Here is a 25,547-nt window from a genome sequence, read left to right as displayed (position 1 = left end):
GACAATAGTACATGTATCAGCTTTACATCTATATAGGTGATATATTATGGCTGACATTAGTAGCCTACATGATAACAGTTTTACTGATAGATATGTGTTACTATGGTTGACATTAATACATGATAAGCAGTGTTTCTTCTATATATGTGATACTATGGCTGACAATAGTACATGTATCAGCTTTACATCTATATAGGTGATATATTATGGCTGACATTAGTAGCCTACATGATAACAGTGTTACTGATAGATATGTGTTACTTATGGCTGACATTATACATGGTACATGATAAACAGTATCTTTTTTCTAGATATGATACTATAGCTGACATTAGTTCATGATAAACATTGTTTCTTCTATATATGTGATATTATGACTGACACTATTAAAAGATAATAGTTTTACTTCTATAACAATCATAAGTGCATACTAGCGAGTCAGATTTAAAAATTGTTTTTGATGTTGGAATTCTTCATAGCAACATGTCTTTGATCCAGTTTCTATAGTTCCTTCACAAGATCATGATTGAATGATACTTCAGAACGCAGTGTGTCTTTGATTTATGTTTGTACACAGCTCCATCTCATGTTTATGCAAGTCACATCCCTTTAACAACTCATGGAATTAATGCAGGTGATGCAGAAGGTGATGCATATGAAGTACCAAAGAAGACATCATTCTCAGCTTTAGAAAAGACAGGCAATTGCACTGACTCTGATGATTATTCAAATGGAGGTTATGTTGAATATGAAATATCTAACAAAGAAAGGGAGAGTGACAGTTACGATGATGTGGAAAATGGGAATGAACCAGGCATAAAGGGCAGTGAAATGGATTGTGAGGTGATGGACATTGGCAAAGCAACACTTGATAAGAGTGACTTGGGTAATCCAAACATCCGGGATAGAGGACCCTTACCGATCATTGATATGTCACCAATTGGTAGGTCTTTGGATGAATGTTATGAGGAACTTCCAGAAACTGCAGAATCCAAAAATGTGGTTGCTTGTAGAGTCAAAATCAAAGATTTACCAAATCAGTTACAGGATAAAAATTCTGTCCCAGAGGATACAATCACAGATGAGTTTAAGGTAAGCTTATTGCTCTATCATAGATGAACCTAGGTATTTTGATAATCACAGATGAATTTAAGGCAAGCATACTGCTCTATCATGGATGAACTTCGGAGTTTTGACAATCACAGATAAGTTTAAGGTAAGCTTACTGCTCTAACATGAATCCTGGGTGTAATAATTAATTACAGATGATTTTAAGGTAAGCTTACAGCTCTATCATGAATCCTGAAAATATGTGCTTTGATAATCACAGATCAGTTTAAGATAAGCTTACTGCTCTAACATGAATGAACCTAAGTGTTCTGATAATCCAGATGAGTTTAAGGTAAGCGTACTGCTCTATCATGGATGAATCTAGATGTTTTGGTAAACACAAATGAGTTCAAAGGATTGGTTCAGGTGGCACCAAAAAAATGTTTTTTCTAAAGAAAATATTAATAAAAGAGTGTCCTGCCATTTGCAGCTTGTTTTATTATACCAGCATCGAGAAAACTCGTGAAATACAAGCAAAAAATATGAATCCTACGTACGAGACTGGCATAATTAACATATTGACCCCTGACCGTGTGACGTGAAATCCTCACTGTGCTATTTGTAAACAAACCACAAAACAACGCTAGTGATTATAGTAGTAGTCAAAATGCCTATGCTTCAAGCTTTCGGCTGTTCTAATAAGCCTTCAAATTCTTCGGATTTAATGTTTTTTGCCATCCCCGATCCGAAAAAGGATCCAGAGAGATGTCGTGCGTGGATACATAACATCGGAACAGACAAATTCAAGTTCCAACGCTACAAATTTAACAAGAACCGAGTTGTTTGTGCGGAGCATTTTGCTAGCCTAGAGTTATTCTGTGAGTCCGAACTTTCATCAGTCGATGCATCATCTTCAATGTAAGAAATGTCCGTTCTCCTACGCACAGGTTCAAAATTGTATGGCCTTGGACCGTCAGCCATACTAAAATGTACATAAATTTCAACAGATTTATTGTTCAAAATCATTACATGAAGAGAAACGAGTGAAGAAACAACAAGCAAGAACGATCGTAGATTTCCATGAACAGTATATACGCGGTGTACGTACAGCTGTACTGCACTGTGTTTACCTACTTGTACTGCACAGGCACTCGTAACGTTATCTAGGTTTATATATACTATACACCTAGATAACGTTACGAGTGCCTGTGCTTGTACTGCAGCCAGAACGGCAGACCGTGTACACGATGTTGATTGGCTGTTGACATAGTCAGGATTACACGTCACTGCCTAGCGTACGAGGCTAAAAGCTTTAAAGTTTTGATTATATTTCAATTAGCGATTCCTTAATTACTGCACGAGAGAAAAAATCTGAAAGCTTGTGTGGGGGTAGGAAAAAATGTAAGCGATCATCTAATGTAAGGTTTTTGTGTACCTGAACCATTCCTTTAAGGTAAGCTTACTGCTCTATCATGGATAAACCTAAGTGTTTTGATAATCACAGATGAGTTCAAGGTAAGCGTACTGCTCTATCATGGATGAAGCTAGTTATTTTGATAATCACAGATGAGTTTAAGGTAAGCTTACCGCTCTATCATGGATAAACCTAGGTGTTTTGATAATCGCAGATGAGTTTAAGGTAAACGTACAGCTCTATCATGGATGAACCTAGGTGTTTTGATAATCACAGATGAATTTAAGGTAGCTTACTGCTCTATCGGTGGCAGCCTATGCAATGGGTATCTCAAGCAGCATCTCTTAGAAACCCCTAACAGAAGATGAATTGAAGCAGTGTTTAAGGTTCTTTTATTTATCTGCTATCTTTTTCAAAATTGGTCTATAATGAGGATTGTTTTTGTTTGTTTATGTAGTGGCCCTTTTGGGTGTACAGTTCTTGTTTTCTTACACCATCCATCGCATCCTTCGCGTGAGATCCAGGCTTGTTCTCCTTGTCCCATGTTCATAAACAATATACCTATAACAGAAGCAGTGAGTTTATCTACACTGCCCGTGGCTGTAAGTAACACAAATGCATACAACAGAGCCGAAGTTAACTACACATGCAATATGAATACAGTCAAAAGTTAACAAAATTCATCCATTTTCGAAAAACACATTCTTGAATAGAAATTTGAAGTCAGGTGATAGGACCAAATTGGCTGCGTATGCTAACAGTGTGGTCTCCACTTACGATCTCACCAAACTGGTACACTAAGTATGATGGCTTACAGTGTGTGCCAATTCTGGTAAAGTTTATTTCTTTCCTTGTTTTCTCTGGGAACTTTATAAGAAAATGCTTGGGTGCAGTCTGGTGTCATAATTATTGTTCCAAAGCCCCATGCAACCCATTTCCGTCATCATGCATCCACTCACAAGCCCATAGCATCATCAAATCGATCGGCCGTTGCTCAGAGTTAGGCAAAAAAAAGGGCAAATTGTGACGTTTTTGGTCTGTTTAGTGCACATCCAATGCCATTTGACGATAATTAAATGATTCATTCTGATACCCACATTTTTGTAAATATCTCAGAGTTTTCTGTGGCTTAGCCTCTTGGTCCCCCACCAGGATGTGCCCTGGACCCCACCAGGGTCTGTAGGCAAATCCTTGGACCCCACAAGCTCCTGCTGTGCCGTTGGGTCATTCCGACCTGACACCTTCATTTGCCCCTCCAAGTATTAAGACCACTAGCCACTGCTCTGTCATGGATGATATGCCTAGGGTTCTGTCATGGATAAGTTTCATGTCTGTGAGATTGTGATCGTTAAATTTCAGATCTGTGAGATGGTGATAAATGAGTGTTACATTGTTGAATAAGGATTGCATGCTACAGGTATTCATAATTAGAGAGAATTTAATGGATTGGCGATGATTATAATATGTGGCTATGCAATTGAAATTATTGTGAATATTGGCTTAGTCAAGAACTTGCCAAATAAAACAGATCAAACCTAAAAATTGTCTCAACATTTCACAGAAACTACCATGTGGCCAGCAGCATCCATGGACTGTTGGGATTCTGAAGGATGAGAACCAAGACAGTGGAATATTACCTTGTAAGTGAAAGTCCCATACTACACATTCAATATAATGGTCCAGTATATCTGAATGGTGTTGTAGGAATGCACAATATTGGGACAGGAAAGATCAATAAAGGCTGTATGTCATCTCAGACAGTGAGCTAAATCTTTTATTCTCAAGTTTGTGTTGCTGATATGTTGTTCCCTAATCGTGGAAAAATTGAAGCACAATTTAGTTGGCATAACTCCATGGAGCTACTTTACATAATATTCTGATAGTATCGATATTGCATGCTCCTTGTTTCTTCAGATCGAGTCATTTTGACAAAGATAACTTTTACAACTGCCTTTAGCAACTGAGGCAAACAGATTCATAACTAACTCTGGTATAGTTTAACTTAACTTTCATTTCAAATGTCACACAGTCTCATGGTGCATTCTTGTTTTACAAAGATGAAAAGAATGGAGAGAGACAGAGAGTAATTCTCTGAAGAATCAGCTGTTGACATCTTATGACTTGAAAATGTTCACATTTATTTCCCTACAGATGATCATTCAAGAGTTAAACTTCATAAGGACTATAGTGGGTCAGATATTGGCTACATTAATGCAAATTACATCAAAGTAAGATATTCAATCTGGGAGAGTCCTTAAGCTCAGCTTGCTTAATAAAAGAAATGGTTCAATAATAGATAATCTTCGCATAATATATCTGTGGTAGCATGGCAGCACTCTTTCACAGGAACTTCTCTTCTTTTCAAATTCTTTTTTTTTTTAATTTGTAGGATTTTCCATTTATATTACTCCAACATAGAGGTTGTGGTAAACTAACTTTCTTTATTGGTGTTTATATAATTGCAAAAGTATGGTATCAAGCTTACATCTAAGACATGTTGCTGCTTTATATGTTTGCACTAGAAGAGATTTCAGTTGCCCAGTTGGGAAGGAAATATATGTTTGCAAAGTTTGAGGTGTAAATGTGGATGTGGCTCAAATGAAACCAGTAGACATGACTCATTCTATGATCATGTGGTTGAAGCATGGATAATCAGCCAGTATTTACAGCTGATGTCATAGTTAAGCGGTGCAGGTTGGTGACATAACTGCAGTATACCCATTGCAGAAAAAAAACTAATCAAGAATGACTGTCAGACACAACTGAATGCAAACATTTGCATCAAATAACTTCTCTATTTGATAGCAACTTTATGCTTGTTAATATTAAATTCTTTATTATGATGTGTCTGTGAACTGAAACACATTTGTATTGCTTTGTTAGCTATGATAGGACTCAGGTACAGTACACATTAAATTAGAAATGTTTGTGTATGTACATGGGACAACAAAATTTATTGTATATAATGTATGTATAGATACACTTCCATGAATACAAAATCATAAACATTTTAAATCCTCTTCGTGCTTATTGTAGTTTGACAGAATAAAAGAAAAAAGTAGATGTCTGTTTTGATGATCTTTGGATTAATCATATCCAAATTTACATTTCATCTGAAATTTTAAATTGTAGCCTGCTATTTTATAGGAAGTAGTCAAGTTCTAATGCTGATATGTTATATGAATCAGTGATGTGCAGGATTCAAAGGTAGGATGGGGAGTTTGGTGTTGGGATGAGGATGGAAACTTTAATTTCCTAGACTAATTTTTGTAGGGGTATGGACCTGCAGGATGGGTTGTAGGTGGATGAAATAATGTTACAAAAGATAAGTGTGGTTTCACAGTGTTTGAATGAGACTCCCAGATAGTGGGGTGCTTTCCCAGAAAAAGCTTCAAAGCTTAGACATCAGATGGTGCATGGCAAGGTATATTTAGACTACACTTTAGGTCTAAGGGTTAAGTAGTGCTGATATATGCTTTTGAAACGCGAAAAGATCCCCTGACTGATAATGGAGGTGGGGAGGGAGTCCTGCCACCCCAGCATTCCCCTCTATTGTGCACACCACTGCTATGATTGAAATGATGATCATGGGTTTTAAGTTGCTCACAAACATCACTTTTTTGCAACAGTATATTTTTATTAAAGACCCTGTGCTCTTCACTGATTACATGTAGTTTATATTGCAGAAATCATAAGCAATTTTATGTAAACTTCTTGCTTTTACTTCAACCATTATAAGATGACTCAGCTATTTTATTTTGGTCATATTACTATAATGAGTATTTCACCTCTAAGATATCAGTACCTAAAGGTTTTCATACACAATATGTAAACCTTCTCAATTCTGGGAATATCAATGCCATGAAATTAAAACCTATAGTCAGTAATTAAATTTCTCAGAATAAACTTTGCAGGTATTAGAGAAAATGTGTTTATTTTCTTCTTTTAGCTTTGCATTTAGTTTTGTCATGAGATGAAACTTCCAAACTCACATATTGGGCTTTTGTTTATATTTTTAGGTGCAACACCCACAGACATTTATTGCCGCGCAAGGTATGTATTTATTAGTATTGTAAAGAAATATTTATCCAAGCTTTTGCGTATTATGAATCTAATTTTATTCCATTTAGATTCCTAGTTTGATGCAGATTCATTGTTACATCAAATGGTAACTGGTTCATATATGTATTCCATATGCATGCATATCTTCCTTATTTAGGTTATATTACATATATTTGCATATATGGTAATTGAGTCCTGAATTTATTTGTTATGATTATTACATAGCATTGCAGTTACATGTAATTGCTCGCCAATGTTTGTAATGTTTGCTTGTTTTTATAGATCCGACTGAGAGGACAGCTGAGATGTTTTGGAAAATGGTCTGGTTTGAGAAAGTGGAGGTCATTGTTAATCTCTCACAGCCAAAGGTAACATGTTTAAAACGAAGAATTCATGTTTTGTTTTTCTCAAATAAAGCTTTGAACATAGACGATAACAGAGTAGTTTATTTTTTATTTATTTTTCTCGATTTCGATTTATTTTAAACCAGTATAAATATAAAATATTTATACATAGGCGTACATCAAAAAACAGTTCTTGTTAAGATTAAACATGATTTGGTAAATAGTAAGTGAAAGAAATAAGATTGTTAAATGGTTTAAACATAAAATGATGAAACAGTCATTACTGAAACTATAGTAAAGGTTCTAAACTATCAAATTGTATAAATGTTGCTGCACGGTATTAAACAAATTTCTATACAGTTGAATTCTATATTTGGGCAAGATATTTGGATTTCTGAGGGCTCTAGTTGACTTCACTAGATGACTCATGAGTGGGACATGCAGTGGGTGTTTATCGTCATGATTTTTTCTGTCATTCTGACGAAGTCTCTCCTAGTTTGGAGATCTGAGAATCCTCAGGTTTTATTTTTAACCAGTTTCTTCAAGCACACTGCAGTCTGCTTCTTAATTGAAGTGAATGTGCACCACTGTTACTATAAACATGCACCATCTGCAGCTTCAATTCCATTTATATGAATGTTTATATATTGACTAAAAAGAATTTCTCCCAATTTGCTGTATTCAATTACTCCTTTTCATGTTTGATACCATCAACAAATATTAATGAAGAGTAAGAGAGATCATGCACATGGCATTAATGTTTTCATTTTATTTTATTAATACGTTCATTAATTGAATGTTACATTTACTAAATGATATGCTGTAATACAGTTTTGCTTTATGCTTATATCCACTGGACTAGGTGTCGTCTTTCCAGTACTGGCCCATCTCAGAAGGAACTAACAAGATAATTGGGGACTACACTCTGATCTGGTATAAGAGTTCACTGGAGGATCTGGATTTATCTATTAGAAAGATAAAGATTGGCAAGGTACACTCTAGGCTAATGCACACTTACTTAAAAGAATATAGATTGAAAAGATACCTAGCCAACAACTGCTTACTAATTACCTAGAAAAATGTGAAAGTATCATGTACATTAACTCTGATAATGTTCAACTTCTGTTTAGTATCTGCAGACCCAAGAATCATAGCTTAATCCTCTTTCTTTAAGTACATAATGTAATATATAGAGTTAATAATTGCTATCCTTAGGATGGTATAAGTCCTCTGGAAGACATTATTCATTTTACTTTTTCTAACAGGGAGACAAACTCCATGAAGTTAAGCTCTGCCATTTTCTCTCCTGGCCTGACGACAGAATTCCTTCTCAGTCGGTTTTATTCATCGATTTCATCAAGAAAGTAAAGGCTCTCAAGACTACCAGGTCCCAACCACTCCTTGTACACTGCAAGTAAATCCTTTCAAATGATATTTTGCTCCTTTCTGTATTTCTTCAAAGAATTACCATCTGCTTTAAGGATTTAAATTGAAGAACTGTTTTGTTTAATGTGTATCTGTGTTGCAGATTTATAAGGCTAGTGAAAGGATGAGTATTCATTTGTATGTTGTTTTATGACTTCAAGGACAGCAAGAAGAACAGTCTGGTTGTGTCTTTTTGTGTGTTAATATATAATATGTCCTTGAGGTTATATTTTTGTCTTTCAGTAATGGAGTTGGTGCTACAGGTACATTCATTGCTCTATATTGTCTTATGGGTGACTTTTAAGGACAGCAAGAAGGCCAGTCTGGTTGTGTCTTAGTTTGTGTTCACATAAAATGTGTCCTAGATGAAGTATGGTTTCTTTCAGTAATGGAGTTGGTGCTACAGGTTCATTCATTGCTCCATATTGTCTCTTGGATGACTTGTAGGACAGTCAGAAGACCAGCCTGGTTGTGTCTAATTTTGTATTTATATATAATATGTCCTTGATAATATATGTTTGTCTTTCAGTAATGGAGTTGGTGCTACAGGTACATTCATTGCTCTATATTGTCTTATGGATTACTTTTTAAGGACAGCAAGAAGGCCAGCCTGGTTGTTTGTTAGTTTGTGTTTATATAAAATGTGTCATTAAACTTTTAGAAGACAATACATTGTCAAAACTTGGCATATATGATTGGCAACATAAACAAAAAGATGATACAATAGTAAAGTAATGTGCCATGATGACATCACAGACCACCCATTGTGACTATATTCATCATAATCTAGCAACATATTGACTATTTCACTCTTCCGTTCAAGTGCCAGATTTATTGTGATGGAAAGATTCTTCCAGTGCATACAGTATATGCTTGTCTTTCAGTAATGGAGTTGGTGCTACTGGTACCTTCATTGCTCTGTATTGTCTGATGGATGACTTGAAGGACAGAAAGAAGACAGGTCTGAGTGTGTCCTCGTTTGTCAATAGAATGAGGAAAGACAGAGTAAACATGATAGAAAATGAGGTAAATATTGATATAAGTTTGAAATTTATCCAGTGGTTGGTAACTATCTAAGGAAGGGTTGAGTTGCCAACCACTGAATAAATTTGGATATGGTACAACATCACAAATGCATACAACTAAAAGATTATTTGTTTCCAGCTGCGTACAATGTAATTCAATTCTCTAGTTGCATAAAATATGAAATATATAGATATATTAATTACTTGCATAAGTATAGGCAAGTAATGATGATTAAAGTTAACTGATAAATACATTAATACTGTATTAAAGACCTCTTCTGCTCTGTACACAGAACGATATATATGTGTTCTAATCCTGCTTCTTTCTAGGATCTACCCACACCATCTTTCCATTGGCTAAGGGCACTCCTCAACCACATATTGGCCAAGTACTTTAGACAAACAATTGGCTACTGCCCTTAACACAAAAGAAGAGAATTTTATAGGGCTTCATTGGATCAAGGAAGCTAAATTGCTTATTGATATGTCCTGATGTAAAACAAATTTGAATATATTTATGCATAATTACATCTGTTTATTTGAATATGCGTTTCTTTTAATCATATTTTTATATTTGTGTACACATTATACTGTTTCTAGGTTCAGTACTGGTTCCTCTATGATTGCCTGGTAGTAGATTTGTTGTCTCCAGAGAAAACAGTACAAGAGGATGAAATTAACTTGGGAAAACAGAAAGATGAATTTAAGGTGAGGCAGGGTTATGTATGTATAGTTAACTTTGAATCTCTATTTATGAGTTGTTTGTCATGTAAAAGGACGATATCCGATGATGATGATTAGAGCGGTGGAGGAAAAGAAAGATGAGATAAAGCTGAAGAATGTGAGGAAACGTAACAAAATGTGAACATCATCTGCAGATTCTTTACTTTAATGGATTTGTATGATAAGGTTGTATTCAATTAGACAGCATGCATAAAGGTATAATTAATAAAACAAAAAAGCTTCAGCTACATCAGGGTTATGAACTAATGATAATTGGTGACCGTAGTAGCACTGCTGATATAGTCAAATGTTATACCATATCTTCTCTTTTTTTATTACAAATGTTAAGGTATTTGTCGGTCTTTCTTTCTGCAGATTTTAGAGACTTGTAGAGGCTTTTCTGTTAAGCACAGTTCCATTGTCGGCCGTCAGAGCCATAATGCACAAAAGAACAGATATTCTGCTGTTTTACCATGTGAGTTATTACAAATTTTATGTAAATTACTTAATGTGGCATAATTATTACTTTATTTGTGTAGTTTAGGGTGGGGCAAGGGGCTGGGTGTGAGGAGTTTGTTTTCTTACCATTTCAACATGAATAACGCATATTTTCCCAATGCCAAAATCGGTCAAAGCTACCGCAATGTTCCGTTGAAAACTGCAGTTCCCAATTAACATTAACCCGACCGATGGTTAATTTCTCGATTCGGCCCTCAATTACAGCAGCAGGCCAATGCTGCAACGATCCTGTTACATAATACGACAAAGCACAAAAAGTGTAATATCAATCCAAAATTTCATAATAGTCATTCCCAGTTTTTAATTGGCTGTAGTACATTAATTTTATTCTTTGATTCATTTGTCAATGTTAAATGCAAAAATAAGGTAATATATAATATTTATGCAAGTTTCTTTAAAAATTTTTTTTTACTATTAACGCATGTAACAGGTAACTATTTTATTGCATGTGTATATTGCGTTATGAATACATTCATTCACCGGCTGAGCAATAGCTGAGGCACAAAATGTGCACACATACAACAAAACTCTTAGTACTTTACGTAACAGAACGGCATGTTGGGTGGAGATTTTGCTAGACTGATAACATTTAAGAGAAATAAAAATAAAATAAAACTGTTAGCAAACTGCTTATCCACTAGAGAGCCTTTGTAGGAGAATGTGTAAAAGTAAGTTGGCCTGACGTTTCGATCCTAGCAGGATCTTCTTCAAAGGATAAAAGACAAGTAACAGTAACAGAAGGGACAAAAACCTTCAGAAGGGACAACAGAAGGGACAAAAACACACAAAGACATTTAAGAAAGACCATGAAAAATTGTAAACATTGTTGAATCTTTGGTACTCACATAGAAACAAAATAAACTATCGAGATGGCCTTAAGGCCCTATGGGTAGATTGTTTGTACCCAGCATTACGTGACTACACAAATCATAACGATAAGGTCTCTTTGTCACAATTAGCTACATTGAAAAACCTTCATGTGATGATTATGAATGGAATCATTTTACTTTGCGGTAGAATTTTAAGATTTTAAAGCAATGATTATACTCATGGGCGGCGATCCTGGGGGGGAGGGGGGATATATCCCCCCATGAAAATGGGTGGAGGGGATGTAATACACCATATCCCCCCCCACCAAATGCCAGGGATAAGAATATTTTCATGCCTACATTTATGCATCATCGTGAATGTACAGCTCTTTTTTAGCTTCATTTCTCGCCTACCATAAACGCAATGCGATCTTTTCAAATAAACCGTCGTTATAAAGCAAGAATAGTTGACTGTAGGCTTCATTGGCCCTATAACAACAAAATGTATTATTGCGCCCACGGTATTGATATAGTACATATATGCACCCTAATAGTATTCATATAGGCCATATAGTAGGCCTACACACGTACAGTACATGTTCCCTCGAATAGCTGAGAATCTCATGTTACCAGGGTAATGCTTAATACACGTACGTTTCACCTGGATGCCCTAGCAATCGGTAAATTGATGACGACCTTGATGTGAGATGTCGGTGATCGCTCAACCCCCCCTCCCCCTCCCGTATGCTAGGAATGTAACTATGTGTAATTGTGTATTGCATATGTATAGGCCTATAATAGCCTGAATGAGGCCATTTTCTTCATCGAATAATATAAAAGAGCTCTCGAACATTCTAACTTATAGCGCCTGAAACAAGATTGACGGGCAATTTTCCCAAAATAACACCCGAAATTAAAAAAAAAAGTATTTTGGATCCTGATTATGAGATATTTCGGACATGATATCCCTATTTTAAAGTTGGGTATATGCCGCTTGGAAACCTCGGGAAGTGCCGTTTCCGGCCATCTAGAGGGTTTGTAAATCCCAAAATTTTCTTGTACGCTTCGTGCCAACTCATGGTGGCGCTACGCTTAGATAGTCAACAAGGTCATATCCCCCCCACTCGAAAGTACGGATTGCCGCCCATGATTATACTCCCCACCAGATTGATATGCATGGAACTTTGTGCTAGCATGGTTTCTTGTTTAAAAAGCGTAAACTTAACCTTCCCTGTTACTTATCTTGTATGATTTGTTATTTTGTTTGTCCAACTCAAATCAATGTTACTTTATGTACTTAAAAGTTTGGTTTCTGTTTAAGCAGCATAATAGTTCAGAATAAGAAGTGTTATAAGACTTTAATATATGGGTTTGTGTGATCAAAACAAACAAACCATGGATTGTTGAAAGTGTATGTTCTTACTGTTAATATTTGTCAGTCCACTAATTGTACGTCTTGGGCAGTACTAATTGTTAATGATCAAAATCTTTACACATAGGTATGTGAATATTAAGTAGAGTTTCTAATAGATTCATTTTCCTGTCACAATTCATTAGATGTAATCTTTCTAATATTTTCAGATGATTTTTCACGAGCTGTCCTCCAAACACCCGGATCTTTAATTGGTAACACAGATTACATTAATGCTACAGTGATTAATGTAAGTATTATAGGCTATTCATATTTGCTATTAACTATTTTAGCATCATACCTTGTTCCTGAGTTCCATCTTTGACCTATTCGTTCTTATCAAACACATTTCCAAATGAAAAGCAATAGTTCAAAAAGTCATTGTTAAAACTTACCAGTCTCATCTTTGGTAAAATGTGCATTGACTGTGTCTTTCATAGCTTCAATTTTTTAGTTTCTCAATAGCAGTGAACATTTCTGCCGTTTTCCCTTAAATTCACTTCTTAGAGTTGCTACAGTAAAGATGCTTTTATTATGACCCAGTCACCTCTTCCTTCCACTGCTGAAGATTTCTGGAGGATGGTCTATGATTATAACTGTGCTGCTATTGTCTGCTTGAACCAAAGGGATGAAAACGATGAGGTACGTATACGTTCAGGCTGTTGGTTCTTTAGATACATGTAAAATACCAAGGAACTAGCAACAATTGTGTCTGTTTTCTGTCATTAATTTCTGGAGGGTGGTCTATGATTATGACTAGTTGCTATTGTCTGCTTGAACCAAATAGATGAACATGATTAGTTAAGTATAAGTACAGTCTAGATTCTGTAGATAAATTATTTCTTAATTATTTCTTAGGAACTAGCATCACCTATTTCGGTCTTCTGTCATTAATTTACATGTTGACATCATGTTAACCTCTTGACAACACAACTTGCCAACTTTCAAAAACACAAATCTGTATTTTTCACACCTTAAAACTGTATTTTTCACCCCAAAACTGTATTTTGTTTAAAATAAGGCTTTCAACTACTTTATCAACTGTTAATCACTCAAACAAGAATAAGGAAAATGAGAAAAAAACTGGCCATTGTGATTGTATCAATTTTTACTTTGTAAAAGAGGTTAATGTGCACAGTGGGAGATGTCTACCCAAGCTTCATCTGCTCGCTTTTTCATCAATGAATCATCCGGCCAGTTCAGTATCTACCTGAAATTGTGCAAACTCCACTTCTAACTGATCTAATACATCCTCCATGTAAAGAAAACATTTCACAAAATAGGCAACTGAATCAAATGACATATCCATTCGTTTTCGAATGATACCATTGACTTATTGGCTATTGCTCCTCCTGCGCTTGGAGACAGGGCAGACTTGACCACCCTTAGTGCACATAAAGACATGAGAATGCTTGATGCACTTGAAGACTTGACTGCCCTCGATGTACCTGACAGCTTGGTTATGCTGGATGTTTCCGCAGACTTGACCACCCTTGGTGCACGTGAAGGCATGGCAATGCTTGATGCACTTGAAGACTTGACTACCCTTGATGTACTTGACAGCTTGGTTATGCTGGATGTTCCTGCAGACTTGACCACCCTTGGTGCACATGAAGGCATGGCAATGCTTGATGCACTTGATGACATAATAGCTGACAGCTTGGTTATGCTGGATCATGATCACTGTTTCTTTTTTGCAGCAATCCATACCACTGTCACCAGCTTCATTTTTAAAGTATTCAACTAATGCTGGCCATTGTTCTAGTAGTCTGTTAAATGCTTTTTCAAGAGAGAGCCATCTGGTACAAACATGCTTCAAAAGTTAATGGCTTTCAGTACCACATAGCTTCTGCACAGATTTAAATTCTGTGTGGCACTTGGAAGACTTTTCTAAATAGTAGTATACTGAAATTAGTACATCAACAGGAGTAAATGGCAATTGGGCTGCTCCCTTTTCCGCAGCTAGATGAAGAAGGTGACGGACACCCAAGAAAAAAGACATCTTGGTTTCCTTCTTGACATTTACTTCTATGAATGCCCATCATAACTGAAGCATTGTCTGCAGCAAAACAGATGACATTTTTCCATGGGATACTCTTCTCCTTTAAGGAATTGTCAAGAAGTGGAAAGATATTTGCACCAGTTGATCTTTTTTTCAGTTGTATAGCTATTTCAAGTAGCACACTCACAACTTTGCTTAAATCTTCATCAAAGAATTGAATTACAATTGGATAAAGCTGTTCTTCAGCACCTCTATAGGAGCTGCCATCAGTTGACAATGAGAACCGGGTGTGTCTTAGTTTGTGAATAATATCACCTGAAAAGAGATAAAAGAAGTAAAAACCCTACATGATGCCATGTAACTCAGTATTGTCGATTGTATAAACAGCTTAAAACCACAATCAACCCAGCCTGCAGAGGCCTTAGCCCACAGATAAACAGCTTGCTAAATGAAGAATTAATAATTATAATAATTTCACAAGCTTCAAAAATTAAAGAGGAACACACACAGACACTAAAATATGGTCCCATGAAGAAAGAACTAAGCCTTGCTGTTCATTAAGAATATATAGTCAATTGTAATGCACATTCCACATGTTTAATAATGTTACTTCGCCATACAAATTAATAGCCTACAGTACAATAGTAGCAACCTAAACCAGGTCTAGGCTACGACCAGAATGAACTAACGTTAGGTCTACTACTATTTAATAGAAGTACTTAGTAGTGCTATTTATTGAGGCTAATGATAGGCCTAGCCATATTGTATATACTAGCGTACTTACTAGCCTATAGTACGATAGTAGTACTAGGACAGGTCTAGGCTACGACCAGAACTTACGTTTCGTCTACTAGTACCACTGCTAAGGCTAGTACTGGCAGTAGGCGTATGTTAGGATAATAGGCCTAGCTATATATATATATATATATATATATATACTAGCCTAGGCTTGGCTAGTTATTCAGTAAACCCTAACAAATATCTTCGTTATACCAATTATTACTGGTGTTAGTGCAAAATTACGATGATTTATTTACTACAACTAAGACTAACTAAGGGATATATGCTAGTCTACTCACTTTTTGTCTCCTGTCGTAAAGTCCTTGTAATTGCACTAGTCTTCGTCCGACGACAAGAGAACTTTGCGGCAAACTTGCTGTCTGGAAACGGCTTCTTCACCAATTCTGTGAAGTGATCAGAAGTGATCAGTGGTAAACTGCATGTTATGTTCCAGTATGAATTGCATAAAATATGCTTCTGCTCTTATAACATCAAAGCAATTGTTACTAGATTTCATTAATGATGTTTTACTCTGCTTGTTGTTTCTGGGTTTTACCAATGTTTCCTTGATTGAAAGTGCTGTAGAATGTCGAAGGCCCAGCTATGTGAAATATGAATATCAACTCCACAAAGCTTATACAGTACATGGTGCTTATCTTTCCTTGATTCCTCGATAAAAGACCACTTTTCTGCATATTCATCTTTGAATGATTGCTTCTTGGCTTTGCCTTTCCTTGATACTTGACTCAATGTTGATGCCATGAGGTAATTGTTTGCTCTTAAAAACGCATGGTATTCAGGTAGTCATGCGATACTGTAACTTGTAAGCGTTAGCTTTCCTATATACGTCATTTGATACTGGGTTACTAAAGTGTGACATGCATGTTCAAAACTGAATTACACAAAGGTATCTATTTGAGTGCTGATTCTGGTTCTCCGGTGAATGTCGTACACAATTAGTAATGTTAAAAGATAATACAGTATCAAGAAAGGTGGATTTGAGGCAAATAAAAAAGACAATTGATGATGTTAACGTATGTTACTCGGTGTCCTACAGTTGTCTATATACATAGCCCCTTCTCCATTAAAGTGAAGGGGAATATATATGAGCAATGTCAAATGATATCTTACGACACAAAAAAAAAATTGAAGTACTTATTACATTCCATTGTAAGTTAATGAGGCTGATCATTTAGGACACCATAACATACGTTAACAACACAACAGGAATTTGGAGTTATAGAGCTAAGCCACTGGCTCAGTGACAAATTTCATCAACTAGTTAGATAGAGTACCTTAGAACTACTTGGAAATGAGGTGTTTCCTAGCATGGAAGTTCTCAGTCTTCTCAATAATTTACATTTCAAGTGCATGTTGTTAACGTATGTTATGAAGACACCAAAAAAATGAGACACCATAACATACGTTAACAGATGTCCTAAAACCATGTTTTAGACTCATAATGGATGATGGAAATAGTTTATAGCTATTTCAAACATGGTGAAATATTAAGTGAGTTGAATATTCTGTGAGAATTCCTGCCATGAGCCTAAAATAGATTTTCACAGTTAACGTATGTTATGCAGGCTAGAAATGAGGACACCACACACAAATTGTGACTGATGCAGAGGAATTGAACTGGAACTGTTTACTATCAGTGTATGTGGGGTGTTGATCAGTTACAAATGTTTTGATATTCAAAACTATCAGTTGATAGTGAAATAATGCCCATTTAACGTACGTTATGTTGAGGACACCGAACAATTTGTACAGTTTCACAACCAATTACAAGTTTTTTTCACATGAATTTTTGAATGAATTTGTCCTCTGAGATGCCATTAGACCTATTCTCAGCATGAGTAGTGAGTTTCTGGGACTTGCAATCCCTAGTACACTACTGTGCAGTGTGTGATTAGGTTATAATCATGAAGAGTTGCCACCAGTTAACGTATGTTATGCAGGAGAACACCAAAATATGTACGTTAACAAAGATGAAGATCTTTTTTTTCCAGCAGTTGATGAGCATGGGTGAATGAGATTTGCTAGTGTAATTGAAGCTCTGCTTTCACTTGAATAGCAAATGCAAAGTCAAGGCATAATAACGTGGGAAAAACTAAGAAAAGTGCATATCAATTTCAGCCATTTTCATAATGTCACATTTTGGTGTCCAAAATTAGGCCAATATTTGCGGTAAAACCCTCATAATTTCGCATCCACCCAATGTATGGTTGAATAACTATCAATGATATCTGATTGTATATTGACACAACCATTGAAAAGGGAAATACAAGCAAAGGAGTATGATGAATGGAAATTTCAGCAAAATGCAAAAAGGGACATAAAATCTCTCCAGTGTCATATTTTTACATATATTGGCGTGTTCAACACTGAAAGATTCTTCTCCGGGTGTACGTGGTTATGACGCTCAATTTAGGGTCAAACAAGTGAAGTCATGAGACTCATGACTAGTATTATTGCAGTCGCGTACGTTGCGAATTATAAATGCAACGGTGAAGCAAAATCCGTATTTCTTTAAAAGGAAAACATGCGCCCATATTTTCAAGGATTTTCCGTACAAATACGGCAAAAACGTACTAGTTAGCAGATCTGACACTCCTATGTCCAGTCATATTTGTTTAACAAAGATCTTCATCTTTTACAGACAACTTGCCTCTACTGGCCAGACAGTGGAAAGATACAACATGGCAACATGTTAGTTGAATGCACTGATGTCGAAGATAAAGACAAATACTGCTCGCGACGTAGGCTGATGGTTAATTTCAAGAATAGTAAGGTAAAGTTGAAATTGATTAAAAATCATCTCAGCAAAATGTATCATTGTCTTTTATATTCAATCAATAAAAAACTAAACTTTTCAGAAATTGTGAACATAGAAAAGATTTGAGAAAACACAATCTTTTTGCCTACATGCTCTCGGAAACATGAATCATTATCCTCTAAAATTAAACAAATTGGGAATATCAATGCAAAATCTTTGGATTAACAGACCTTCGCCTCTATAACACAGTTATTGATGAGGGTTGCAGGTGTATTCTTGCAGGAAGACAAGGGCAGGCATTAAATAAAAATGACCTCTGTCTCTTGGACACAATCATTTAAGGGTTATAATCACTGAAACTGTCTGTCTGTAGGAGTCCATGGAAGCTAATCCACGTTACCAGGTTGGGGATAATCCTGCTGATCTTTATTAATCTCCACAGAGAATGGTTACATTGGATCACTATCAGCTGATTGAATGGTCTCAGGATTCAGATCAGACTGATGGGATTATTGAACTGATTGGAAAGATAAAACCAATAACAGAGGAAAAGAGAACTATTGTTGTTCATTGCATGTAAGTATTATGAAGGAATTTGTCTGAAATGTTACAGCATCACAGTGAGGGGGAACATGCTGTATAATGACCATGAACCTTGTTTTAATATTACATGTTAATTATGTGAAATATAATAGGTGCTGTGAAGTCACACCGACAGCTTTAACATTTTTCATGGATTGTTCTTACATGTTATGCAGAATTACAAGTTTGTATCAAATTCCTGAATCATCTGTTTGAACACTTTATCACATATCACCTCATAAAACTGAAAATAAACTTTTTTTGTATCACAAAACATTTACTCATTTTTCTTCCAAGGGATGGAGCCAGTAGATGCGGTGTGTTTGTTTCCGTATTATTGGAGATATCTCGTATCAGAGGAAGTAAAACAGGGAGATTGTTTGAAACAGTTCTTAAGCTTACTGGACAGAATCCACATGTGATGAAGTCATTGGTATGTGTAATAAGCACAGTAAATGGTAGGCATGAAAGGTGATTTATTTTGTATTGATGTGATGAGATGTGATTCACTTAAATGTGATGCTGTGTGATTCCTACTTATTATGAAGCTGTGTGATTCCCACTTATTGTGAAGCTGTGTAATTCCCACTTATTGTAAAGATGTGTAATTCACTTTTATTGTGAAACTGTGTTACTCACTTTTATTATGAAGCTGTGTGATTCAGTCTATTTGTGATGCAATTTAGTTAAATTCAGTGTGATTTCATTTCAGTGTGATGCTCAGTAATTTACTTTCATTGTAATGATGTGTGTTGTACAATGTGATGTAATTCACTTGTAATTACGTGTGATTTAGTTTAATATTTAGTACAATTCATTGTAATTCAATGTTACTTTGATGAAATGTTTCATTCAGTTTCAATGAGATACCTTTCTAATTTAACTGTAATGAGATGAAGTGTTATTCAATTTAAATGTCCTTCATTGTTTTTCAATCCTATTCAGATTAATTCTTTCCTTCCATCAAACATACACATAAACTATTGTTGCTTTGATTTCTTCAGGATGATTATCTTCTTTGTCACCATCTTGTTCAGGCTGCTCTGGTTGAGGATGAAAGCAAGTATCAGGAAGTGAAATAGTTCACTCAGGAATGTTGGAGGTGTCTTTCAAGAATATTTCTATTAATAGAGCATCCTCATAGAATGACGATTAAGATGGTATGACTTGCTAGAGGGGGCACTTCATTATGGTTCGTCCTTGGGCAAGTATTTGTAGATATTGAACCATAATAATGAAGAAGAGTTACATCAATATATTTTATAATTAGTATTCTTCCCTAAATTAAATGTCAATGAACAAATAAGTTATGCATGGATGGAACCAGAGAAAAATGCGGCTGATGTGATACTTGTGCGACCAGTTGAACTGAACAGAACCACACATCTGGATATCCTGGCTTGGGAAAAAGTCTCTGGAGATCATGTATGGGTATTATTACCAAAAACAAAATCATCAGAGCTATTGTATTAATGAACAAAAGCCACAAGGGATCACTTCGCTTCCCTATCCAAATCTAGAATGAGTGAAGTTGCATATTTGTTCCATAATGACCAAATATCTTATCTTAACTTTGTATAAAGACTTGTAGGAATATTTGGTATCATTTCTCAAAAGTTTTAAATATTTTCTTTAAGTAGACTTTGTTCTTTTATTGTTGCAATTATTTTAAGGTATGCCATTTGCATAGGGTACAGTAGTTACATGGAAGATGGATTATTCAAACCGTAACATATGAACATTTCCATCTCACACTCCTGTTCCAAATTTAAGATTCATTTGTTTAAAGTAAATCCTTGACTACCCCATATAAGAATCCTTTTGGATCCTGCAGGATCATTGACAATCAATGAAATCAATGAAATCATGGTCTGTGATTTCATTGATTGTCGAATGTCAATTTGATGATGACATTTGGTCATCTGTCCAGGCTAAATAATTATTGTTAATTTTTGTTTTGTTATCAATGTCTACGTTGTAGTTTCTTATATTAAACATGCCTGTGAATTACAAATCACACATTGCCAGAAGCCATCACCATTTCCCCTAATGTATGTAGGACCCAAGTAGAATGTGTCATTCAAATGTAAAGAGATTTTATTTTCAAGTTCTGGTTTGTGTGGAGCATGAGTGCTAAAATTGGTCTGTATTGTTGTAAGACTGGCAGTTTCTGAGAAAGAAAACCTTGAAATGCAAACTCCCTGATGAAACTTGGTATTTGCTTGGCTTGCACAGAGCAACAAAACACTTCATGTTTGATGTGTGAGTCTCAGCTGCTGTGATTTAATGTTACATTTTCTTTTAGAAAGCTTAGACCAGTGTATGAATATTTATTAGTACTGAATAGATGGAGGGTGGAAGGGCATAAAAGGCAGAAATAACATTACTTTCTGCAACAATCATGATGTTCATTCCAGATATCGTTATGGAAGTCAATGATGAAAATATCAGAATCGTAGCAAATTAATAAGTTTGACAAATTTTTAGTGTGGAATATACATCCATGGAGAGTCTTCCATTGTTCATACATGTTGATCCATATTGAATATTTTATTATAATATGATGAATCTTAATTAGATTGTGTCTTTAAAGTCAAATAAAGGCTATTCTATGATATATGTAATAGCCAAAGATTATCTACACCAATGCAAATTAATACACAGGTGGAAGTATATATTTGTAGACTACGATATATTGTGTACATCTTTATCAATGTTTATCATGTTATTACTTCTAAAGCTTTCAATATTCCTTTCTTCAAATATATTTTAAACGTATTTAATCAAGAAGAAATCAAATCATGGGACAATCTTTGTTTGTGTTACAGCTATTACAGTAAAGGTAGCCCTTGGAGAAATATTAATAGATAAATATGTAATCAGAACATCTTGTTGTTTTATGTTCTTTACAAACAAGACATCACATTTCAATTATATCACTTTAAGTTACATTTTATAACTTAATTACCACATTTTTTTTTAAATTAGTGGTGCTTTGGTGACCCATCTCGTTTATAGCTCCATGGGTGACCTCATCCATTCCTCTCATTAACACTGGTTTGTAACTATTCTCTGTGACGTATGAGCCGTTTGTCTATCCTGCCATCAGTTGACCTGGAGCAAATAATGACACCTTTAATCCAAATATTTTAATTTTGAGGAACACTTCTGGAACTAGTTCGATATCGGTTGAGTCATATCAACTAATTTCTGAAATACCAAATTTGTTTGTCATTCTTTGTCTAAATATTATTGGCTAGATTTTGGAGCCTTCATTGTTAGGCTTCATACTGGAGGGATTTCAAGAAGCTTACACCAGTCTAACAATGTTTAACATAAGCTTATTATTTTACCATTGTTAATGTTAATAAGAGTGTGGGGACGATCTGGTATATATGATAATGTGGTTGAACACTCTTTTTAGGATGTGAAGGGAGAAATGTCTACGGGCCTCAACTTTTCAAAAACACTCTGTCTGTTCATGAGATCAAGAAGCTGCCATCAGTCCATGATCAGATTCAAAGATCGGTGCATGTTCGGATCCAGCAACCGGTACATGATCATATATCATATTCAGTGATCGGTACATGATCTCATTCAGTGATCAGTACATGATAAGATTCAGTTATTGATTCATGATCACATTCAGTAAACAGTACATCATCATAATGATAGTACATGATCATATTCAGTGATCGGTACATGATAAGATTTAGTGATTGATACTTGATCAGATTCAGTGATCAGTACATGATTATATTCAGTGATCAGTACATGATCTGATTCAGTAATCAGTACAAGATCAGATTCAGTGATTGATATTTGATCAGATTCAGTGATCAGTACATGATCACTTTCAGTAATCAGTTCATGATCAGATTAAGTGATTGGTACATGATCAGATTCAGTGATGTACATGATCAGATTATGTGAGGTACGTGATCAGATTTTGTGATAAGTATATGGAAGAAGCTTTGAAGTTCTCTCAGGCTGAATAGGCAAGACAAGTTATTCAGCCAAGTAATCAGTTCTACAGATTATTCCTTTTCTCATCATTAATTAAGATTGCTGCAGACAAAAAATATTTGAAAGCTTCTCATTTGTAAAATTGTGAATCTGCTTGATTTCCATAGAAATTGAACTAGGAAGAATACTTACACTGTGCAAGCAGTTCTCAGTTTAACGTTACTGTTGCAAAGTGGGTACTGAAAGTAGTTTATGCAGGATAACATCCCACCTTATGAAGTGAGGTGCTAAAAAGTTTGATACATGTCTACATTTAGTCAATCATCAAAGGATGAAACTTTAGCACGAGTATTGGCTTGAGTGTGCCGTTTTGCCAAAAAAGTGTTGTCCTTACATTGTTAGTGAATATCATTAGGCCTTAAATCATAGTTGAGTAAATTTAGGCAAATATTCTATAAAATAACCTATAAAGTTCCTGTCCAGAACATACCTGGCTAGGCTGTAGTAGGCTTGGCCTACTGTACCTCAAAACTCGGATTACTGGCCTATAGGCCTATAACATTGCCGACTTTACAGTGTTGGGAATATATTGAAAACGGAGGATGTGTTTGAATGTTTGGACAATTTTAGATATGTTAATAGATTGAAATATTCTAGGCTTAAGTTATGACATAGGCTAACATAAGTTAGACAATGGGCGAGGCTATGTACATAAGGCTATAGGCTAAGCCTATTTTCCTAGTATTGAATTGTTAGTGATAAGCAAAGGACATCAAAATCGTCATCCAATGTCACGGTTATTCTGTCATGTGGATATATCGTAAGGGATACAGTTTTTAAGTAAAACGAGGTGGTGATAATAGTTGTCATTAGGCTTTAGTCATATTGCATCCGAAGGGACAGTCGTTAGCCAGTCTAGCTAGGGGCATATGTTAGCTATATCAAGGGTCTAGTGATTAGCAATATAGCGGCTGTGCACAAGACACTAGTGAAATAATTAGAGGCCGTGGCTATTCTTACGACTAGTTGTAACAATTATTTATAAACTATTCTTATGACATCGGCGAATTCAAGCGCAGTTAAGTAAATAAAGCAACTGCGCATGTAGTAGGGGTAACCCTAACCGGAAATTATTCTTACTCCTAGTCGTATATAAAAATAGTAGGATGGTGACTTCGAAGTTCGCCCACTTAAGACTTAAAACACCCCAAAACTAAATCTTCTGGTATAAATCACCAGAAAATATACTTCATATGGTGGGAGAATTGTGTTTTAGTACGATACACGGCCAAACTTTCTTTCCTGCAAACTGTTTTCACGTTGTTTTCCAAGAAAATTCTTCGTGATTGTGGAACTGGTATTTCTTGCTAGAGTATTGCGAATTTCGGCCACGCAACCTACAGTGTGGCGCTGGTAAAAATTGGTGGCGCTGTTGCTTTTTCAGTAATTATAACAGACTTCATAGATCTTTCGTCATTTTATTGACAAATATGTAAGTAATTTCTTGCACACGGGTCATTTTGGAGAGAAAATAACTGTAGCTTCGTAATTTTTCGTGAAATTGGCTGTTGCTATAGGTTGTCATGGTGAAATCGTGTGTTTCTTAAGGGTGGCCGATTTTCGCAGTATGGCGAACTTTGCAATACTGACTATACTCCTAGTCGTTGAAATAGCCATGTTAAAAGCCACTTTGATAATTAAATTCCTATGTAATTGCTTCTACTATCGTTTCCTAAGAATTACCTGTGAAACTGCAGTCCACTGCCACAATTTAGACGAATTTGGCACCCAAATGTGTGACATGATATCACCATTTCGAGTGATTATGTGTCACCTTTATCACCTTAGTTTTGAATTACACGCCGTTACTTTCTTGTTCTATACTTGAACCTACTTGTACAAGCAAAACTCCACCAGTTGGAAGAGTGGCAGTATAAGTCGCATGACGTCATACTTCGCACTTCAATTCCGATGCTGATTTCTCATTATTTATGATCTCCTTAGAGCTCCCTTATACTCTAGATCACCTCAGAGCTTACTCTCAATGTATTGTAAGTAAAATAACATAAAACTGTTAGAAAAATGCTTAAAAGTAAGTTTGCTTGACGTTTCGATCCTAGCAGGATCTTCAGAGGATAAATGACGAGTAACAGGAGGTACAAAAACACGTACAGAATACAGACAGGTTAATGAGCATGGTGAACGCAAAGAGATAGATGTAAGGGGATTAGTAAACAAGGGATGGAGAGAAAAAAAGAAATAAACCAACAGGGGAAGAGGAGAGTTAGGAGATAAAAAGGGAGGGCCAAAGAGAGGATTCAGGGAAGGGGTAGGGAATTCACTGGAGTAGAACAAAGACAGAAAGGAGTGGAGTAAGCAGGGTGGAAGAGAGCTATGAGAAGAGGAGTTATAGCGGGGGAGGGGGGGGGGGGTGCGGGAAAAGGGGTTGGAGAGGGGACAGAAGAAAGTAAGCCATGTCCTTCCTGAATGTTGAGTCCATGAGGTTGTCTCTCTCCTCTGATTCGTACTAGGTCATGGCGGCTACCTGAGAATTCAAGCATCGCTTCTCGAGGGTGGTTTTGGTTTCGCCAACATACTGGTTATCCCAAACATAGGCTGGGGGGCTGCAGACCCCCCCAACCAAAATTTTTGGTGA

General features: G+C 35.8%; 1 protein-coding gene and 1 long non-coding RNA gene across 6 annotated transcripts in view; one reads left to right on the top strand and one right to left on the bottom strand.

The window, feature by feature from the left end:
- The window catches only part of LOC139954685 (receptor-type tyrosine-protein phosphatase mu-like), a 67,831-nt gene extending 46,021 nt beyond the window's left edge, over positions 1–21,810 (top strand). For 3 of the 5 annotated variants that reach the window (XM_071954615.1, XM_071954612.1, XM_071954607.1), the window contains 16 exons: positions 578–1,092; positions 4,026–4,104; positions 4,616–4,692; positions 6,484–6,517; positions 6,809–6,894; positions 7,733–7,861; positions 8,136–8,284; positions 9,180–9,321; positions 9,921–10,028; positions 10,419–10,518; positions 12,953–13,032; positions 13,290–13,424; positions 18,227–18,358; positions 18,786–18,919; positions 19,223–19,358; positions 19,930–21,810. In XM_071954615.1, the coding sequence (XP_071810716.1) occupies positions 578–1,092; positions 4,026–4,104; positions 4,616–4,692; positions 6,484–6,517; positions 6,809–6,894; positions 7,733–7,861; positions 8,136–8,284; positions 9,180–9,321; positions 9,921–10,028; positions 10,419–10,518; positions 12,953–13,032; positions 13,290–13,424; positions 18,227–18,358; positions 18,786–18,919; positions 19,223–19,358; positions 19,930–20,007 (2,114 nt within the window). In that variant the 3' untranslated portion in view covers positions 20,008–21,810. The other 2 variants (XM_071954621.1, XM_071954627.1) reach the window with 2 other exon arrangements.
- On the bottom strand, positions 15,072–25,311 carry LOC139954709 (uncharacterized). The gene is made up of 3 exons (XR_011788170.1): positions 24,635–25,311; positions 15,864–15,968; positions 15,072–15,099 (listed from the first exon to the last, which is right to left on the bottom strand). It is a non-coding gene; the product is annotated as an uncharacterized lncRNA (long non-coding RNA).
- Between the last annotated feature and the right edge of the window lie 236 nt (positions 25,312–25,547).

Source organism: Apostichopus japonicus, chromosome 2, assembly GCF_037975245.1.
Source record: "Apostichopus japonicus isolate 1M-3 chromosome 2, ASM3797524v1, whole genome shotgun sequence".
In the NCBI taxonomy this organism is placed as follows: domain Eukaryota; kingdom Metazoa; phylum Echinodermata; class Holothuroidea; order Aspidochirotida; family Stichopodidae; genus Apostichopus; species Apostichopus japonicus.
Note: the sequence above shows the minus strand (reverse complement) of the source record. Positions and strands in the feature narration are given on the sequence as shown.